Genomic DNA, 17,416 nt, shown 5'->3' on the forward strand with positions numbered 1-17,416 from the left:
GTACTGTAACCCAGGAGAATAACGTTTTACAAGTTAATTCAACCAAGAATACTCTTTTTATAGCCCTGTAACGAAGCACAAAGAGCCCCCATGCTTACACTTGTCATACTGGGAATTCTGTCAGTAGGAAAATACTGTTTTTGAAGATGAACCATTTAAAGACGTTTCCCACAGAAAGAATGCAACCAGCATGATCAGGAAAAACTCTATGGAGAAAAAACGTGAGTAACTGAAGGGCTTCACCAATATGTCTTGAAAGCAGACTCTTCAGGTTCATAGTGTTTTTAAAGAATGCAGTTGCTATGAATTTTGGGAATGAATTTTAATTATCGTCATCTTATTAAAGGGGTGCAAACGTCCAAAAGAGAATTCTTAGAAAGAGCATCCACATTTCGTGTACAAGTTAAAGTTAGTCACCGTGAACAAGTGTTTCACTTGTTTCACTTGGAATCACGCATGCGGGTAGTATCTCTTGATGCTCACAGTGCAGACTGAAAGATTTCCAGTGCCATTTTCGTTCAGCATATATGAAGTCAGGGTACCAGCCATGGCTGTGTTGTCATTATTGGGCTGGTTCATCCAGACTGCCCTGGATGTTTACCAGGACACTATCCCAAAAGCAGGAGGTATTGCCTTTTGATGATGAAACGTTGAACTGACGTTTCGTCTAGTTAGACATTTCAGGTCCCATGCCGCTCTGTGCAAGATGTTAAATCTCTGAAATCGAACAATCTGCCCTTTCTAACAGTTTTCCCCGAGATCAACAGGACGGGTCGCTGATCTGTTGCGTAATGAAACCCCTGGTGCTCACCACACTCCACTCAGGAGGGTTATGCACTTCTGTGTAAATAAAGTTGATCCAGTTTTATATGTAAAGCACTGTGGGATACCTCAGGATACAAAAGTTCTAAACAAATGCAAGGAAATATTAATATCTATATAGCTATACAAATATACAGTATGATCTTTACACTGGAATCCCACACTGCTGAGCCCAAATAGGGGCTGTCCATACAGTGCCTGTAAATTTAACAAATGTATGAAAAGAATCAAAGTCCATTCGGACAGTTCAGCTTTCTAGCTCTGCGAAATTGCAAGAGTAATTTATTCATATTTCTAAAAAATATGATAGAAAAAATAAAGTATCAATTTGCTTCAGGTACTGTAATTCTGCCGCATGGCACTGACTCAAAATTGATCGTATTTAACCATCACATTCTGCAGTAAAAAACATCCAACACTTCCATCTGGTTCTGATTACAGAGGTATTTGAACACTTGGAATCCAGATATAATGGAAATGGTCAAGGAAATGTACAGAAAAGTAGGAAAAGTCATATGGATGGCAGACATATCATTCATTTAAAAAAAATGTAACTTGCAGAAGCATTTTGAAGGTGAGAAAACATTTGGATCACGTAGTGAACAGGTATTGTGAGAAGGTAGATGCTAACTGCTGTAAAGATTATTTTCTCCAAAACTTCCATGTGGATTAAGTTACAAAAGCAAAGCATAAACTGGAAAAGTTTATGGCTTATTCAAGATGAGAAACATCTGCATAAATTGTTACACTGACAACTGTTGCACTGTGTGCTTTGTAGGGGGGTTCACGGATGATGATGTAACCAATGTGTGAAGGAATTATTAAATGCAGCCACCTTCTATATTGTTAAATTGCTAAAAACATATAAAGGGATTTCCTACAGATCTGATTTGAAACAGCTGTCAGCCCTGTAGGATAGGTAAAGTCAGACAACGTTATCTTAACCCAGTCTAGAAGAGTTAAACCAAGTTAAAAAGTAAAAAGTAAAAGTTAAGCAATAATTCAACAAAGATGTCTATATGAATTATTTAAGAGTTCTAAAATACACTGGCACCTCATTATAACTGTCTGTGGGGTTTATCTGTAAATGGAAAAAAACACAATAGTAGTGATCTACTTGAGCCTTTTCACACTTGTCTGTGGTTTATTATCTAGTGTGTGTTTCGTGCTTCATTTTCTCCAAGCTCCTCATCACATTTGGCTGACTTTGACTTTTTGTGACTGCTTTTATGTAGCGTTAAAAATGGCTGAGATTCTGCATGTATTTATCTACACTCTTACATCATCATTTACTTCATTACTGTTGTAATGAAGAATGTTGTGCCATTCTCAAATAATATTCCATTTTGCACTTAGCCACTACCACTTCTAATTAGGTGTGATCTTCACAAGCCTGACAGCTAATTGCACGCAAACACCTTTAGCTCAATTCACTTTACATTCAATTAAAGAACACAAAAGATGGACGAAAACGTCATTGATACAGCTTTCTAATAAAAACAAGCAGGAGCCTAAACAAAATGACATTCTAACTGAACTGTTAAAATGACCTTTAAAATTATTCCTGTTCTTGACTCTACATCTTCCCGTTGTGTTACCACGATTGTAAAAAAAGTATCCAACTGGCTTTTAAAAGATGCACTATTGACAGTGGAGACACAACCTCCTAGGCTGATCTCATCAGATCAAAGCAGCTAAGCAAGACTGGGACTCATCAGCAATGTGATGGGGGACCTCTAGGGAAAATGATGCTGGTAGACCAGTAGCCTTCACTCTGTACAACTTCCAAACCAAAGCCCCAGCATGGTGACTATACTGTACAACAGTGACACTGCACTGTAGGAGGTGACATCCTTTAGATGAGAAATTAGTCATTAAATATCTCATGGCACTATTCACTAGAATGTCCTGGCTAATTTCTACTTCGTACTGGGCTTGCACAATCTTGCCTCCCTAAATTTCCACCCTCGGCCCAGCTGGAGACGTCATTGCTCACTTCTCCACTGCGGGCTGCTGGCTCACAGCGGGTTTTGTGCAAATGGGTTTTGCACTTTATTGGTTGATGTAGTGGGTCCTCTCCTATAAATGAAGTGCTTTGGAACCACCTGGGACGGAAAAGGCTGTACAGATGCAAGCTATTATGATTTATTATTGGCTCCTGGTAACATACCGTACTGTCAGAGGTCCAGCTTCTTGTGGAAATCAGACCTGACATTGTGACATATGGAGCATATGGAACTGTGCAAGGCAGGGTTAGTCATGCAATATCAAACGAGTACAATTTTTTTTTTATTTCCAGCTGCCTGAAAATAATGTTGTGGTAGAGGAGACTGTGAAGCTTCTTCCAGGTTACATGTGCTTTGTGGGCTAAGCACAGCTTTCCAAGCGGGAGCCACCACTGCTGTGTACATACCTCTAACCTGCTCCAGGAGGGGGCTGTGTCTATTTTCAGGAAGGACTGCAGGCAAAGCAGGAGAAAGAGAGGAAAGAAAGAGGGATAATAGAAAAAGGGCATTTTAGGAGCGCAGTAATTCAAAGGACTCCCACCCAGCCTGTGTTTCTGAATGTTACTTATTGTAATGCTGAAAGAAAAGGCTCATGCTGACACTGTCTTTTGGATTGTTCAAATGACATTTTTGTAATAAATGGCAATCAAATTATTTCATAAAAGCATTAGTGAATGTGTTTATAAACAATGAGTGTAAGGTAACTAAACTGTTTTATGTTGAAGTTCTTGCCCATTATCCCAGGCCCCTGGAACAGAGGTCAGGCCAGCTCTGTACGCTTTGATATTCCCATATACAGCTTGTAAAATATTAAACCAGTCTAACTAATTTACTGAAGAAATGGCTCAGCCCACTCTAGGTCTATTTAGTAAACTAATGTATTAACTCTTCATTGAATGTATAACCCCTCAACAATCAACTTTTTTTAAACCTGTATACTGTTTTGTCATTACTAAAAACAATACTGCACATAAAGATTAAAAGCAGTTTCCGTCAGTAACACTTAATACTTTCCTTTCTTAGAGGCTGGCAGATCCCAAACAAACCTCTGTACCATGTGAACATAGACAACATTCTTAAACATTTGCACCTAGTGCTTGACTAAAAAATATGAAAGAAAAGCACACAAAGCTAGGAATAAAAAGTATGAAAAGCTGGGAAGTATGAGTATACAATTTCCATATTAAATCAGTACTCTGAAGAGTTCTGTAAATTCAGCAATAATAAAATGAGATGAACATCAGATGTGTGTCGAAAGTGAAGTGTTTTCAGTGAATGTAGCTAAGAGCCCTGTAGGCTAAACTGACTGTTACTGTGAGGTGTGTTTAGACTCCTGTGATAAACATTTGGAGATTTCTTGTGAGATTGTTTAAGCCTTGCTGACTGACATGGGGCTCTGCTTCCCACATGTAAGGCTACAGGTTTGCATTTCATTAGCATTGCAGGTAAATGATGCAAAGGTTCGGTGTGTGTGGCTAATTTAATACAGAAGGAGTTGCCTCACTTTCTGCAGCAAACAGGCTGCTGAGTAGTCAGGCTCCTATCAGTTTTTTTTATTCTCATTCTCTATTTTTATGTACAACAGGCCTGTCTGATCTTGAAGTGTTTTCATTCCCAACAATACAATAAAAGCAGTTAACATATACTTCCACAACTGTGATACCCTGTAAAATCAACAAGAGCTCCAGCTGAAAAGCCACACTCAGCACAACAAAGCTGCAGCATACTGTACCGTATACATAAGACACCGTGATGCAACATGCTCTAGTTATTTTGGAATAACCACTAGAAAGGTCCTGTATTTTACAATAAAAGCACAATTTAAGCTTTTAAAAATCCCTTTTATATATAAATAATACAGAACTTACCATTAAATAGTACTGGCATAGTAATAATAGTACCATGCAGTTATGTAAACAGAATCAACTTCTATCATCCAGTGTGTGCAAAAATATCTGAATTATCTGAAATTGCATATTTCATATACTGCTTTCAGCCGTTTTGCATCCCAGTTTTAAAACCATGAATCCTGTCTTGCTTATAAGCTATTTATTATCTGTAATAGGTTTAGTCGTGGGCTTTAACATGCAGTAATGAAACGAAATGTTTGCCCTCTCATACACGTTTGTTTTTCACATTTCTCATTGTTAGCAGACAAAGATCCTCTGTCAGATTATTCATTCCAGAGGGTGAGGTCACACTGAGAGTGTTGATTTAACTGAAAACACTCCAGGTTCACCAGGAGAAAGTCAAATGAAGGGCAGGACCTCTGAAAACAAGCCCCTCTATCTTGCTTGGTGTTCACACAGGAAAGCCTTTGTTGCACAAACTATGCTCTGGGCATGGGCATAGGTTTAGTACATCGATGCTTTTCTTCATTTTGACAACCTGACAGGTTTGAAAACATGCCTGGTCATTACAGAGCTCCAGCTGACACCACTGAAGAACACCTGCACTAGAGGAAGACAAGCTCCAACTGAGAAAAGCACAAGAACCCCTGCCCTTTGGAAACAAGTGGTAATTGCTGCTGAATGTTTGCTAGGGCAGTGTGTACAGATCATTAGCTCTTTAATGAGCTCTGTAGCAAAGCAGCAAACAGGGTCTGGAAGAGTGGCAGCTGTCAATGACTGGTAGCCAGTTGTTTTAATGAAGGGGCACATGCAGAACCTTTAAGAATTCTAGCAGCATCTATTCCCTAAATCAATCTAATCCATCAATCCGAAACGTATTTGCATTTTACACTGTCTCTGCAGGTAGACGACGCTTCAATGGAAAAGGGGTCTGGCAAAATAATTGACAAAACATTCTATGGAACTGAATACCAGGGGTGGAGAGGTTTAGCATTAGCTCTGTCTGCTCTAAAGTGGTTCATACCATTGGTCCTCTTGATAGCAGTCACACTAGAATGAGCAGAAGCTACTAGGAGGGAAAGAACAAGACACAAATGGAACATTTTAAAGGTCACAGCCTTTCTGAAAAAGAAAAAAAAAAAACAATGAAAATAATCTTCACAAAACTAGAAAAACGGGACTAATCTGATGCGAACGGGAAAGTAACACTAAATATTACGGGTATTGCACTCAATTGCACTACTAACCTGATCTGCTTTCTCCATCTGCTCTCCCGGAAGTTAGGCAATGGAAAGTCACTGATAAGGTCTGGCATGAAACCGGCTGAAGCAAAGCAATTCTCTCCATTTCAAACATACATTTCTTGTGTACTAACCCAAGAGCAGGAGTTCCGCATGCTTTTGCCCTGTGTTTCCTGAAGTTCTTGCGTGTGTTTGATGCACCACAACAACCGTACATTAGGAAAAAAATAATTTTCCTTCACTGACATTATTAACCAATAAAAACTGAGGTTCATTAAGTGTCTGAGTATTGCAGAAAGAATCTGGTTCCATGCAAGATGCTTCCATTTAATATAACTAATAGGGACAAACTGGGTCCATATGATGTTCCAGTTAATGAATGATTGATCTGAAATTAGTTATCTGATATATTTTGATTTCCTCTCATGACTTTTTTCAATGTTACAAATTCCAAACAATATATTACCTGCTTTTTGCTGGGTGTGCATTATATCATATATTTCGCTTATCGTGTTGACCTGAGAATTAAATGCTTCACTTTCAGGATATTTTAGTACATTTGTGACAGTGAGAGGAGCTGCTGAACGCTGGACGAAGGGCTTATCATCTGCTTGGGAAATACTAATGTTTAAAAAACTGTCATATGCGTTGTACTGTATATCAATGAATCTAGGGAACACAACTAAGCCTATACAGCATAGGGACTGTGCAAAGAGTGAGATGTGTGGGCAGAGTTCACTGGGAAGCAGGTTTAAAAAAGAGCTTGTGCTTGAGCAGACTGTGTGTACAGACTGAGATGACTGGCAAGATGGTAAATGTCAGTACTCACCACTGCTGGCACTGCCTTCCCTGCGTCCACGGGCACTACTCTCCCTGCCAGATTTCACACGCTACCCCGACAAAAAAGAGGCACTTGAGTGAATATCACAGTTCTAAACTGGATTAAAAAAAAACATTTAACATTTAATCTTGAAGTGCTGTGTGCATTCCTCGACATATTCATGCTTTGTGTATAGCTAGATTGTAGTGCAATCTGGTCTTCTGTTAAACCATGTTGAGAACTTGGAAAATGAAGACTATCAGGCACCAACATGCTTTCAAATCTGACCAATAACAAACTGCTTTCCCAGTTCCCCTGCTTTGGTTTCTTAGGATGCAAGGGAAACTAAAGATGACTTTAGGTTTATTGGAGGATATAAAAGGACAATATCTAAGCCTCCCAATGTCAACGGGATGAAATGCTTTTAATCTCTTCATCTTTTATCATTTTTTAACCTTAGTGTGTAATATTGATAGTAATGATCAATTCTGGAGTAATTCTGTAAGCGTCAACATCTGCAAACGAGCCATCAGCCTGGATGGCCATAGGTCTCTATGGATCAAGTGGAGAATGCTCACTGCTGAAGGTTTCTATGGTGGTGAGCAAACTAATTAGACCAAACATTACATAGTGTGAATAAAGACGTTTTAGAAGCAAGAATACACAGTCCAATAGGAAGAAAGTAAGCAAACATTCTGTGCCTGTAGTGCTTCATAGCTTATCCTAGTCCAGCAGCATTACACAATCACTTCTACAGCAGCTGCTTTTCATTTTCATTTTAGTTTTTCTTCTGAGGAGAATTTATCGGTTAGCTATGGCATGCTTTCATGCTGGCAAGATTGCTAAGTAATTGCAGATCAAAATTTGGTTGCTGTTTTCCTTTACAAACAATAGACGCTTATAGGCTTACACATATAGTGAGCTTTATATGTAGTAGTTTCTAACCTAAGTGTCATCTGTCAAATGACACCTGCTTTATGTACATGCTTACACAGATCTTCAAAAACCATAAAATCAGTAATAACATTATGACAACGAACATTTTTTATACTTGTTTTCCCATTATATGTATGAAAGACATTCGCATGACATCTTTTTCAAACTCCGGGACAGTGGATACCAACAAAGTAAAAGTTTGAATGAAAGAACTGGGAGAATAATTGCTGTCAAGATGGATGTGGCTGCTCGATGCCAAGTACTACTGTATGTCACTGGAAAACAGAGAAGCACATACTGTAGAGAGACAGGCAGAGAAACACATGTAGAGAGGCAACGCGTATGCAGAGAAACGAATCGGCGCGACTGGGAGAAAAAGGACTCCCACTGAAGATAAATAAGGAGGCCACAGACCAGAGACAAACATTCCAAACAGGGAAAGACCGATGTGGAGATTATAGGGCGGCCTTGTTTTCAAACTTACCTGCTCTCTTATCTCCTTCATCTTCTCTACCTTCTTCAGCTTAGTGGCATAGTCCTGCACCTCCTTCAGTCCCATATCTGTACAGAGGCGAACAAGGAACCGCAGACCTGCAGAGAGAACAGACAGCTTGACGCACGGAAGGCACCCGACTGCTACAACTCTTCTGTATCATTAGTTACTCTCTCCTGCTCTAGCTACTGTACGTTAAAGGACGTGAAGAGGAGGAAGGAATACATTACATTCTACATTTTCTGGAAATTTTCGGTGGATGTCTTTGTACGTGTACAGTGCTTTCTGGTAGTTTCCTGCCAAAAAAGGAAGAGATGTTCACTTTACTACTAAATAGTGCCTTAAAAACTGAAATGCTCAAACTTAACACTTTCACGAGTCAAAGAAGTCAAATATCAGCACCGGCCACCGTATATATCAAGAAATATAGCAGTTCTACAAACTTCTACAGCTTCAAACACTTACAAATACTTTTATAATGAAAGAAAACTTTAAATTACTGCAGGGTTTAAATGAAGCCTGCCAAATGCGCAAGTAGAACAAATACATTCAGTCAGGGAAAATACTAAAATATTTTCATCCAGACCTTAGAACACTTCTAAAAGTGCAATTACACTTACACTGCAAATGATGTTTATTCATAACGTATCGAAATACTGTAAAGCAACTGACAAAGGGCAGAGAGTTATGACATTGGAACCTCACCACTTCTCCTGTAGCAGCTGGCTGCCATTAACTGCCATTTCACATGAGTTGGCCTAGAATTCAACAAACAAGCGTGGTTGACAAAACCCGAGATGAATTAGACCTATAGATACATTCATCCATGTATTTAATAAACGTTGAACACGCATGTATTTTTTGTCCAATATTGCATGTTTTAAATAATCGTACTGTGAAAGCTACCTGTACCCTTTATTAGCTCTGGGGTTTACTTCCAGGTGTGAGAAAAGAAAACAGTATGATTTAGTCCAGTATCTATATTATATTTCTGTCACCTACATGTGGTGCTTATGCCTTATTTAGCACACCAATAATATCAAATAATTCACAAATTAATAAACAGTAATGCTTCTAATCTCTTTGCAACTAGAATACTACAAACCTATGCTCTTAATATTCTAATTAGTATTAATAATCAGATCAATGCTGAATATTTACTATATTTATTATGTGCTAACCAAAAATATTGCCCATACTAATCCCAAAAATCAGACTTCTCATAATGGCCACATATTTGTACCCCTGAACAAATAACATCCTGGTCTCATATGACATGCTCCATATGAAGGTATAAATTATTAGAGGCCTAGAGGTCTCCAGACTTGGTCCTGGAAAGCCAGAATCCAGTTACTCCAGTTATAGTTCACTGTGAGCCACTGGTTAAATGATCATTTAATTCTTCCAGGCATTTAGGATATGAAGAATTAAATGCAAAACCAGCTGCTCTCCAGAACCAAGGCAGAAAAGAAGGTAAAAAAAGGTACGAAAGAAGGAAGAGGATTAAAAAATAATAATTTCTTGAATTTGTGAACAGTCAAAGCTATACGTTAGAGTTTTACTACTAAGAGATGTGCAAGTGACAACTAATGACTGAGCAGTGGAAAAACTCCTACTTACTGAATAAGGGCAGCTCTCTCAAAATACATAATTGCTTTTTCACAGAACTGAGTGTCAATGTAGTAGGCTCCCAGCCACTCAATCACATCGATGTTTGATGGGAAATACCTGAAAGCCTAAAGCACATAGTATCAGTAAAACTGTAAGAACACATTGATCATTAAAAAACTTTCTCTCCATAATCTAATTTGTGCATACACATGCATAATCCAGACCTTTGTGTGCAGCTACAGTAGGTATTCGTTTGTCAATTTGGACGTGTGCATAACAGTGATGATGCAATCTTCACAACCTTGACCATGACAATGCCCACCGAATACTTTCTAATAATCATAAAAATAAATATTCCTTACACTCAGATAATGCTTTTCTAGACACACCACTCAAAGCGCTTTACAGGTAATGGGGACTCCCCTCCACCACCACCAGTGTGCAGCCCCACCTGGATGATGCGACGGCAGCCATAGTGCGCCAGAATGCTCCCCACACACCAGCTCTCAGTGGGGAGGAGAGCAGACTGATGAAGCCAGTTCAGAGAGGGGGATTATTAGGAGGCCATGAGTAGTAAAGGCCAATGGGAAATTTTGGCCAGGACACCAGATTATTAATGACCACAGAGAGTCAGGACCTCAGTTTTACGTCTCATCCGAAGGACTGTGCCTTTTTACAGTATAATGTTTCCGTCACTATACTGGGACATTAGGACTCACACAGACCGCAGGGTGAGGGCCCCCCTACTGGCCCCAGTAACACCTCTTCCAACAGCAACCTCAGCTTTCCCAGGAGGTCTCCCATCCAGGTACTGACCAGGCTCACACAGTTAAGGCTCTGTGTCAAACAGGTATTTAATTCTTCATCAGCAACTTCACCCTGATGGGTCTAAACCGTCAAATAGTCTTGGTCCAAGGCAAATCTGAATCAAGCAAGACATAAATCCATACTCTTAACCCACAGAGATACATCTAGCACACACTTAAAGAAAATATTTACTTCGTAGTAATACTGGAAGGCTTGGGACTTGTCTCCCTCGTTGTCATACATCTCTCCCAGCTTAGCTAAAGCCTGTGGATCAGTGGGCGACACACTTATCAACTGCATCAGCCATTCAATAGCCTGGTTTGGATCTTCCAGCATTTCATACCTGGGATTCTGTTAAGGAAGCTCATACTTCATAAATTTTTTTAAAGCTGACACGAATAAAATGGTGTTTGTTAAATCACAATTCCAAGAAAATTACCATTGTCACGTAAATAGCTGATCATCTTTAGGAGTAGCGGTAATTAAAGCGTGAACTGTGATTTCAACCGCATTGCACAAGGATTACAGAAGACTGCTCATTCTTGAACTTAAATATTAGGGGATCAGGATTTAAGGTTAGTGCTGAGTTTTATCTTTGTGACAGGAAAGCTCTTAAACTGTCATACTGCAGATTTTTTATCAGGAGATATGGCCTTGTAAAGTCTAAGGGCAATTTGCCAGTATAATACAAAAGTGACCTTCAGGACCTCTCAGGTTTTGAGAAAGCAGGCCACTAATGGAGCTAATCAATGCATTTTTAGTATTATACTCTCTGAAACAGATGGTCACACCAGCAGTAAAACTCAGAAAACACTGAAGTCTCCCGAGCTGTCTCTTATTTTAATTGCAAGGCCTTACAAAAAGGTTGCGTCGAAGGATACAGACTTGCCAGCTGGTACATGACCTGGGCGCTGTTTCTCAGGATGGCATGCAGCTTCAGGAAGCAGTCAAGAGCCTCCTCCAGTCTGTTCAGCTTCTTATAGGTCAGGCCTAGGACAGTGGACACCAATCCGAAAGCAATAGGGAGAAAAAAAGGCTGTGAGCAAAAACCGTTCTCTCTGGAAACATGTTTCGAATAACCCTGAGGGTATGCATGCTTAATTTTGATAACATCTGCTTTTGGTCAGTAAGCTAAAAGCAAAAGAATGTACGAAGGTAATACATGTGCTGCATGAACAGTTTATGGAAAAACCCATATAAAAAACAGGATCAAGTTTATTTAATAAGTTTTGCTGCAACCTTATTTTATAGCCTGTAACAAAATTTCTAACAATGAAAGTTGTGCGATATAGTATATAAACATATGGGCTGTTTCAATGATTAGCATATCCATTGCATACTTGAATAAAATCAGGCTGATCGAATGGGATAGGCTGACAAAGGCATCACGCACAGATCAGTCTCATCTATAATGGCCAAAGTTAAACATGCTCTGGGATAAGCGATCTCTAGCAAAGGCTTTGATGGCGATACTGTAAAGTTAAGTGATTCGCATTCTGCCTTTGATCACTAGGAGAGTTTTAGTCATTTTTACTTGGAAAAAAGAATCAGCTTCTACTAGGTTTCAAGGGATGCTGTCATTACAAATAAAATCCAAAAACAAAGCTCACTATCATATAATATGTATACATAAAGTTCCAGACAGCAAAGCAAGCTTACTGGAACATTTTGTAGAAATGAGTTGAAAACAGCAAACAGAGACTGACCTACGTTGTAGAGTGCCTCAGTGCAGGAGGAGTCATTTCTCAGGGCTTCTTTGTAGAACTCGGCCGCCTTCTCATAGTCTCCCTTCACAAACACTGTGTTCCCCTTGTTGACCAGAGCGGCTGGGTTATACCGATCCGCACTCATAGCCAGGTCCGCATACCTCTCTGCCTGATCGCAGTCATTCTCCTGTTTCAGAGCAAGCAGGCTTCAGTTCACTTCATTTATCACATGCACAAACGCAATGCAAGTCAATCCAATTGATTTTTATAGAGCGCCTTTCACAACAAGGTTGCCCCAAGGCGCTTAATGCAAGTAACCATACGTGTTGTGAATACAGACCAGAAGACAACGGAGGAGAGGAACCAAAAACTCCTTAGTAAAGAGAAAAACCCCTAGGGGTCCAAAGTCAACTGGCTGCCCAACCCCTTTGGGCGTGCTAACATTATAGAATTAAAAAAAAAGAATTAAATGAATGAATAAAATACATGCAATGCTTATTTGCATGTATGCTCTGATACAAAGACATGAAGGAATCAACACGGAACAGCAGCAGCAGCAACAATAAAAAAGTTAAATAACGTACAACTTAGAAAGCAAGTCAGACAAGCAGTGTGAGAAGTGTGGTAGGGGTAGAGTTCAGGAATCCGACAGCTTGCGGGAACCTTTAAGAAGGTTCAGTGGGTGCTGGCCCACGCACACCTCACAGGAGGTCTACAAGAACTTACCAGGAAATAAAGAAAGGAGAGATTGGTGGCCGCAGCACTTTTTACCCTGCTGTCCTTCTTCTCAAACGTTTTTAGGGTTTCCACAGCCTAAAAAAAAAAAAATTACTGCCACTTTTTTACTTTACATTACTCATTTTTGATCAGGTGTTCATGTTAGTCATTTAATTTCAACTGATCATAAATGCCAACGAATTTAGATTTCAGCCCAAAATACACTTAGCACATGCTTTAAGAAAATGATTTTTTTTTTAAAAGAATAGTTGGCAGAAGATGTTTGGAACATCAGCTAAAATATCTGAAAGAAGATGGGACTAGCCACTTAGAAAATTAAAAATTAATTCCCAATTGAAATACTGTATGTAAGCACACGTAAAAATTAAAAGTACTGTGAGTAAAAAAACTTGAATAGTACTGGAGTTTATCTAATGTTACTCAGATTTCAGGATGAATCATTCTTGCCTATAGAGCAAAAGACAAGACATAAAAACACAAGTAAGCCCACTGCCTGCATTAAGCCATTTTTTAAGTAAAAAAAAGCAACAATTGCTTCCTTATCAGTTCACTGTGATTTTTTTAGGGATGTACTTCAACTTTTTATATAATTGTTTTGATTTATCACTTCTACTATCTGTAGAAAAAGAATGAAAGTTCTTGGCTTCTGCACAGGCATTTGTTTCAGATAAAACTTAGTGCAAGTCTGCAATCAATTAAATTTAAGACAAAAATAATCTCACTTCTGGGAAATGAGGCACATGAGAAAAAGGAAAAAAATAAAAAGCAGTACGTCAGGTTATAATATCCATCCGTTCTCTGACTAGTTCATCCAATTCAGGGTTGTAGGGGAGCCGGAGCCTCTCCTGGCAAGCAATAGGACACTGTCCATCTCAGGGCCCACACACACACCCTGGACAGGACACCTGTCCATCTGAGGGCACACACACACCCTGGACAGGACACCTGTCCATCTCAGGGCACACAGACTCACACTCACACACCCTGGACAGGACACCTGTCCATCTCAGGGCACACACAGACTCACACTCACACACCCTGGACAGGACACCTGTCCATCTCAGGGCACACACAGGTACACACTCACACACCCTGGACAGGACACCTGTCCATCTCAGGGCACACACAAACTCACACTCACACACCCTGGACAGGACACCTGTCCATCTCAGGGCACACACAGACTCACACTCACACACCCTGGACAGGACACCTGTCCATCTCAGGGCACACACAGGTACACACTCACACACCCTGGACAGGACACCAGTCCATCTCAGGGCACACACAGACTCACACTCACACACCCGGGACAGGACACCTGTCCATCTCAGGGCACACACAGACTCACACTCACACACCCTGGACAGGACACCTGTCCATCTCAGGGCACACACAGGTACACACTCACACACCCTGGACAGGACACCTGTCCATCTCAGGGCACACACAAACTCACACTCACACACCCTGGACAGGACACCTGTCCATCTCAGGGCACACACAGACTCACACTCACACACCCTGGACAGGACACCTGTCCATCTCAGGGCACACACAGGTACACACTCACACACCCTGGACAGGACACCAGTCCATCTCAGGGCACACACAGACTCACACTCACACACCCGGGACAGGACACCTGTCCATCTCAGGGCACACAGGCACACACTCACACACCCGGGACAGGACACCTGTCCATCTCAGGGCACACACACACACACACCCTGGACAGGACACCTGTCCATCTCAGGCCACACACAGGCACAGACACGGACACCCTCTCTCCAGGGGCAACTTCCCCAGAAGCCAATTATTCCACCGCATGTCTTTTGTGTGGGAGTAAACCTGGACGAAACCCACACAAACACAGGGAGATCATACAAACTCCATGCAGATACTAGCATCCTCGTTCTGGAACAGGACCCAGGGCCCCAGTGCTTCGAGGCAGTAATGCCAACTGCACCATGTTGCCATCTAGATATATAATTATTTTGCAATAGATGGAAGGTACTAAAGTAAAAACATTTTCCTCCATTAGAAAAGATTTCAGTATACAAACTGAGACAAACTGAGCAGAGCTCAGGTGCTGCTTGGGTGACACTGGGGTCCACACGATCTACAGGAAGCAGGAAGAGAGCACGGTACCCACCTGATCACACTGTCGAGCCATGCAGATGGACAGTAAGAAAGAGAAGGTAAGCACAAGGCAATGGAAGCACAAGAAAAACACAAAGCTGCTCACTTGGAGGGTGATAGAAAAACAACATGTGACGATAAGGAGGACATGCTTTGAGTAAAACGAATAATTGGAAATGGAGCAGCAATGAAAAGCATTGTGATGAAAAAGCTTTATAATGCTATCATGAACAAAGTAGATGGAAGTCAAATGAACTGAATAAAAATGTATGATTAGTGTCAATATCTCATTTTTGTATTCATGAAGCAGAAATGCTTCAGCTACATCAAGGGTATCTTTTCCTTACAAATGTAAAAATGTAAAATGCAAAAAATGTCAATCTTGATGTTTTCATGCGAAACATGTGTGAGGACTTCCTGATCTGTTAGCACTGCCTGAAATTTCCTATCTGCAGTTTACAGTGAACACATCAGAGGCCCAACTCCGTGACATGAACAATCTCGGCCCTGATCGCTTTCCAAAGACTATCATTGTCCCAGCAAAGGAAATGAGGAATGCTGATGAGTTACAGATGCACACAACCCATATACGTGGCAAACAGGACACCATACCTTGTATTTACCAATCGTGTCAGTATTTTAAGTAATAAAAAGACAGCCAATGTGATTTTATCCACAGAAACCTGGTCCAAGACAACATATCACATTTATCCTGGTTTTCTACCCCCAAAAAAAGTTTTACAAATTGTAGTAAGCCATTCTAAATTACTACATCTTTAAAAATAACAATATCTTACCTGATTGAAATCCCTCTGCCTCAGGTAGGTTATGGCTTTGTTAATTTCTAGGTCATTTGCTAGTTCTACATACTGTGAGCTTTTCACCATTTCTACACACCTGGAAATAATACAAACTGGGTATCAACATACTGCATCACAACATTTAGTAAAAATACACCTGTGCAATAAAAATTCAAAAATAGTCATGGCACTGAATTATAAATATAGCTCCGTCTAGAATAGTCCAGTTGCTTCACATACAGAAATAGTCTGAGTCAAGAGTTCCAAATAAGATTTTGTGTCGTGCTCGGTGTTTTCTACCAGTCTGTGCTAATATATTAAACAAACAGGCATCGGTTCTAAAACCATCGCTAGAAAAACTATTGGTGTACAGTTCATTTGGTCCCCATAGCAGGTTTAAACAGAAACAATCTCAGACGTCCAGATATTCACCAGTCAAACCCTGCTGCAAAGGAAGCCTCAATGGCGGGCGCGATGAGTTTTGCCGACGTCATGATGAACTTCTCAGCCAAAGCTTTTCTGTAGTCGGAGGACAAGAACAAATAAAGATTCAGGCCTGCGTCAGGCAAAACTGAAAAAAAAAAATGAAAATCAGAAAAGGCCCAAATCAGAAAAAACAGTATCTACCTCTCTCTTTCCATTTGGCGAAGTTGATCGTTCTTAATCGCCTCAATCACAAGGTTTGAATGTGGATCATCCTAGGAAAAAACATCAGAGAGTTTCTTGTGGACCTTACAAAGGTGTTGGTGTAGAAGAGGAAAGGTCCACCCATTAATATCACTGATCTACTGTTTTGTTTTTTTAAACGTCCACAATCGGTGGCAGAAGAGTACTCAAGCAGACCGAGACTGGCTCTTGGAGACCATGTTGAAAATGTCATGACCCTAAAGGGGGTATAATATGAGATCTCCCAGAGTGCCCAGAGATCTGACACTCCATACTCACATTAGCAGGGGTGTATCTCTCCTCCTCATCAATGCCCAGAGGGACAGAGATCAGTTTCTGAAAAGCTTTCTTCATCCTCTCCCGATCCCCAGTAGCATAGTAGCAGAGGATCAAGTTAAAACCAGTCCTAATGTTTGGGCTTTCACTCATAATGTGCTCAAATGAGGTAACGGCATCAGAGTACTGACCCATCTTCACAAAAACCACTCCAATGTTCTGCATTATTTTAATCCTACAAGAAAGTAGCACAATGTCAGATGATTGAGCCCCAAATAACATCCTGAAACCCCACATTTTTAAAATATTGTTTAAAAAAATCTATAAACAAATATTACAAAATAAGGTGAATTAACAGATAATAAAAAACAGTATCATATTTCTCGTTAAACAGGGTAGCAAGTTTTACATGTGGTGATTTGTTTCAACTTACAAAAACAACTTCTAGATTTTATATTTTAAGTTTTCGTTTCAGAAAAATAATTAACATTTAAAATTTGAT

General features: G+C 40.2%; 1 protein-coding gene across 9 annotated transcripts in view; it reads right to left on the reverse strand.

The window, feature by feature from the left end:
• Nucleotides 1-17,416, reverse strand: part of ift88 (intraflagellar transport 88 homolog) — a 28,479-nt gene that overhangs the window by 1,835 nt on the left and 9,228 nt on the right. For 5 of the 9 annotated variants that reach the window (XM_088645197.1, XM_088645187.1, XM_088645213.1 and 2 more), the window contains 15 exons: nucleotides 16,918-17,149; nucleotides 16,600-16,670; nucleotides 16,405-16,491; nucleotides 15,970-16,069; nucleotides 13,019-13,105; nucleotides 12,293-12,479; nucleotides 11,468-11,576; nucleotides 10,779-10,929; nucleotides 9,789-9,904; nucleotides 8,874-8,926; nucleotides 8,399-8,464; nucleotides 8,160-8,266; nucleotides 6,749-6,809; nucleotides 5,703-5,747; nucleotides 3,236-3,280 (listed from right to left, as the gene is read on the reverse strand). In XM_088645197.1, coding sequence (XP_088501323.1) covers nucleotides 3,236-3,280; nucleotides 5,703-5,747; nucleotides 6,749-6,809; nucleotides 8,160-8,266; nucleotides 8,399-8,464; nucleotides 8,874-8,926; nucleotides 9,789-9,904; nucleotides 10,779-10,929; nucleotides 11,468-11,576; nucleotides 12,293-12,479; nucleotides 13,019-13,105; nucleotides 15,970-16,069; nucleotides 16,405-16,491; nucleotides 16,600-16,670; nucleotides 16,918-17,149 — 1,517 coding nt within the window. The remainder of the gene's footprint in view (nucleotides 1-3,235; nucleotides 3,281-5,702; nucleotides 5,748-6,748; nucleotides 6,810-8,159; nucleotides 8,267-8,398; nucleotides 8,465-8,873; nucleotides 8,927-9,788; nucleotides 9,905-10,778; nucleotides 10,930-11,467; nucleotides 11,577-12,292; nucleotides 12,480-13,018; nucleotides 13,106-15,969; nucleotides 16,070-16,404; nucleotides 16,492-16,599; nucleotides 16,671-16,917; nucleotides 17,150-17,416) is intronic. The other 4 variants (XM_088645241.1, XM_088645249.1, XM_088645205.1 and 1 more) reach the window with 3 other exon arrangements.

This window comes from Lepisosteus platostomus, chromosome 2, assembly GCF_059453375.1.
Source record: "Lepisosteus platostomus isolate fLepPlt1 chromosome 2, fLepPlt1.hap1, whole genome shotgun sequence".
In the NCBI taxonomy this organism is placed as follows: Eukaryota; Metazoa; Chordata; class Actinopteri; order Semionotiformes; family Lepisosteidae; genus Lepisosteus; species Lepisosteus platostomus.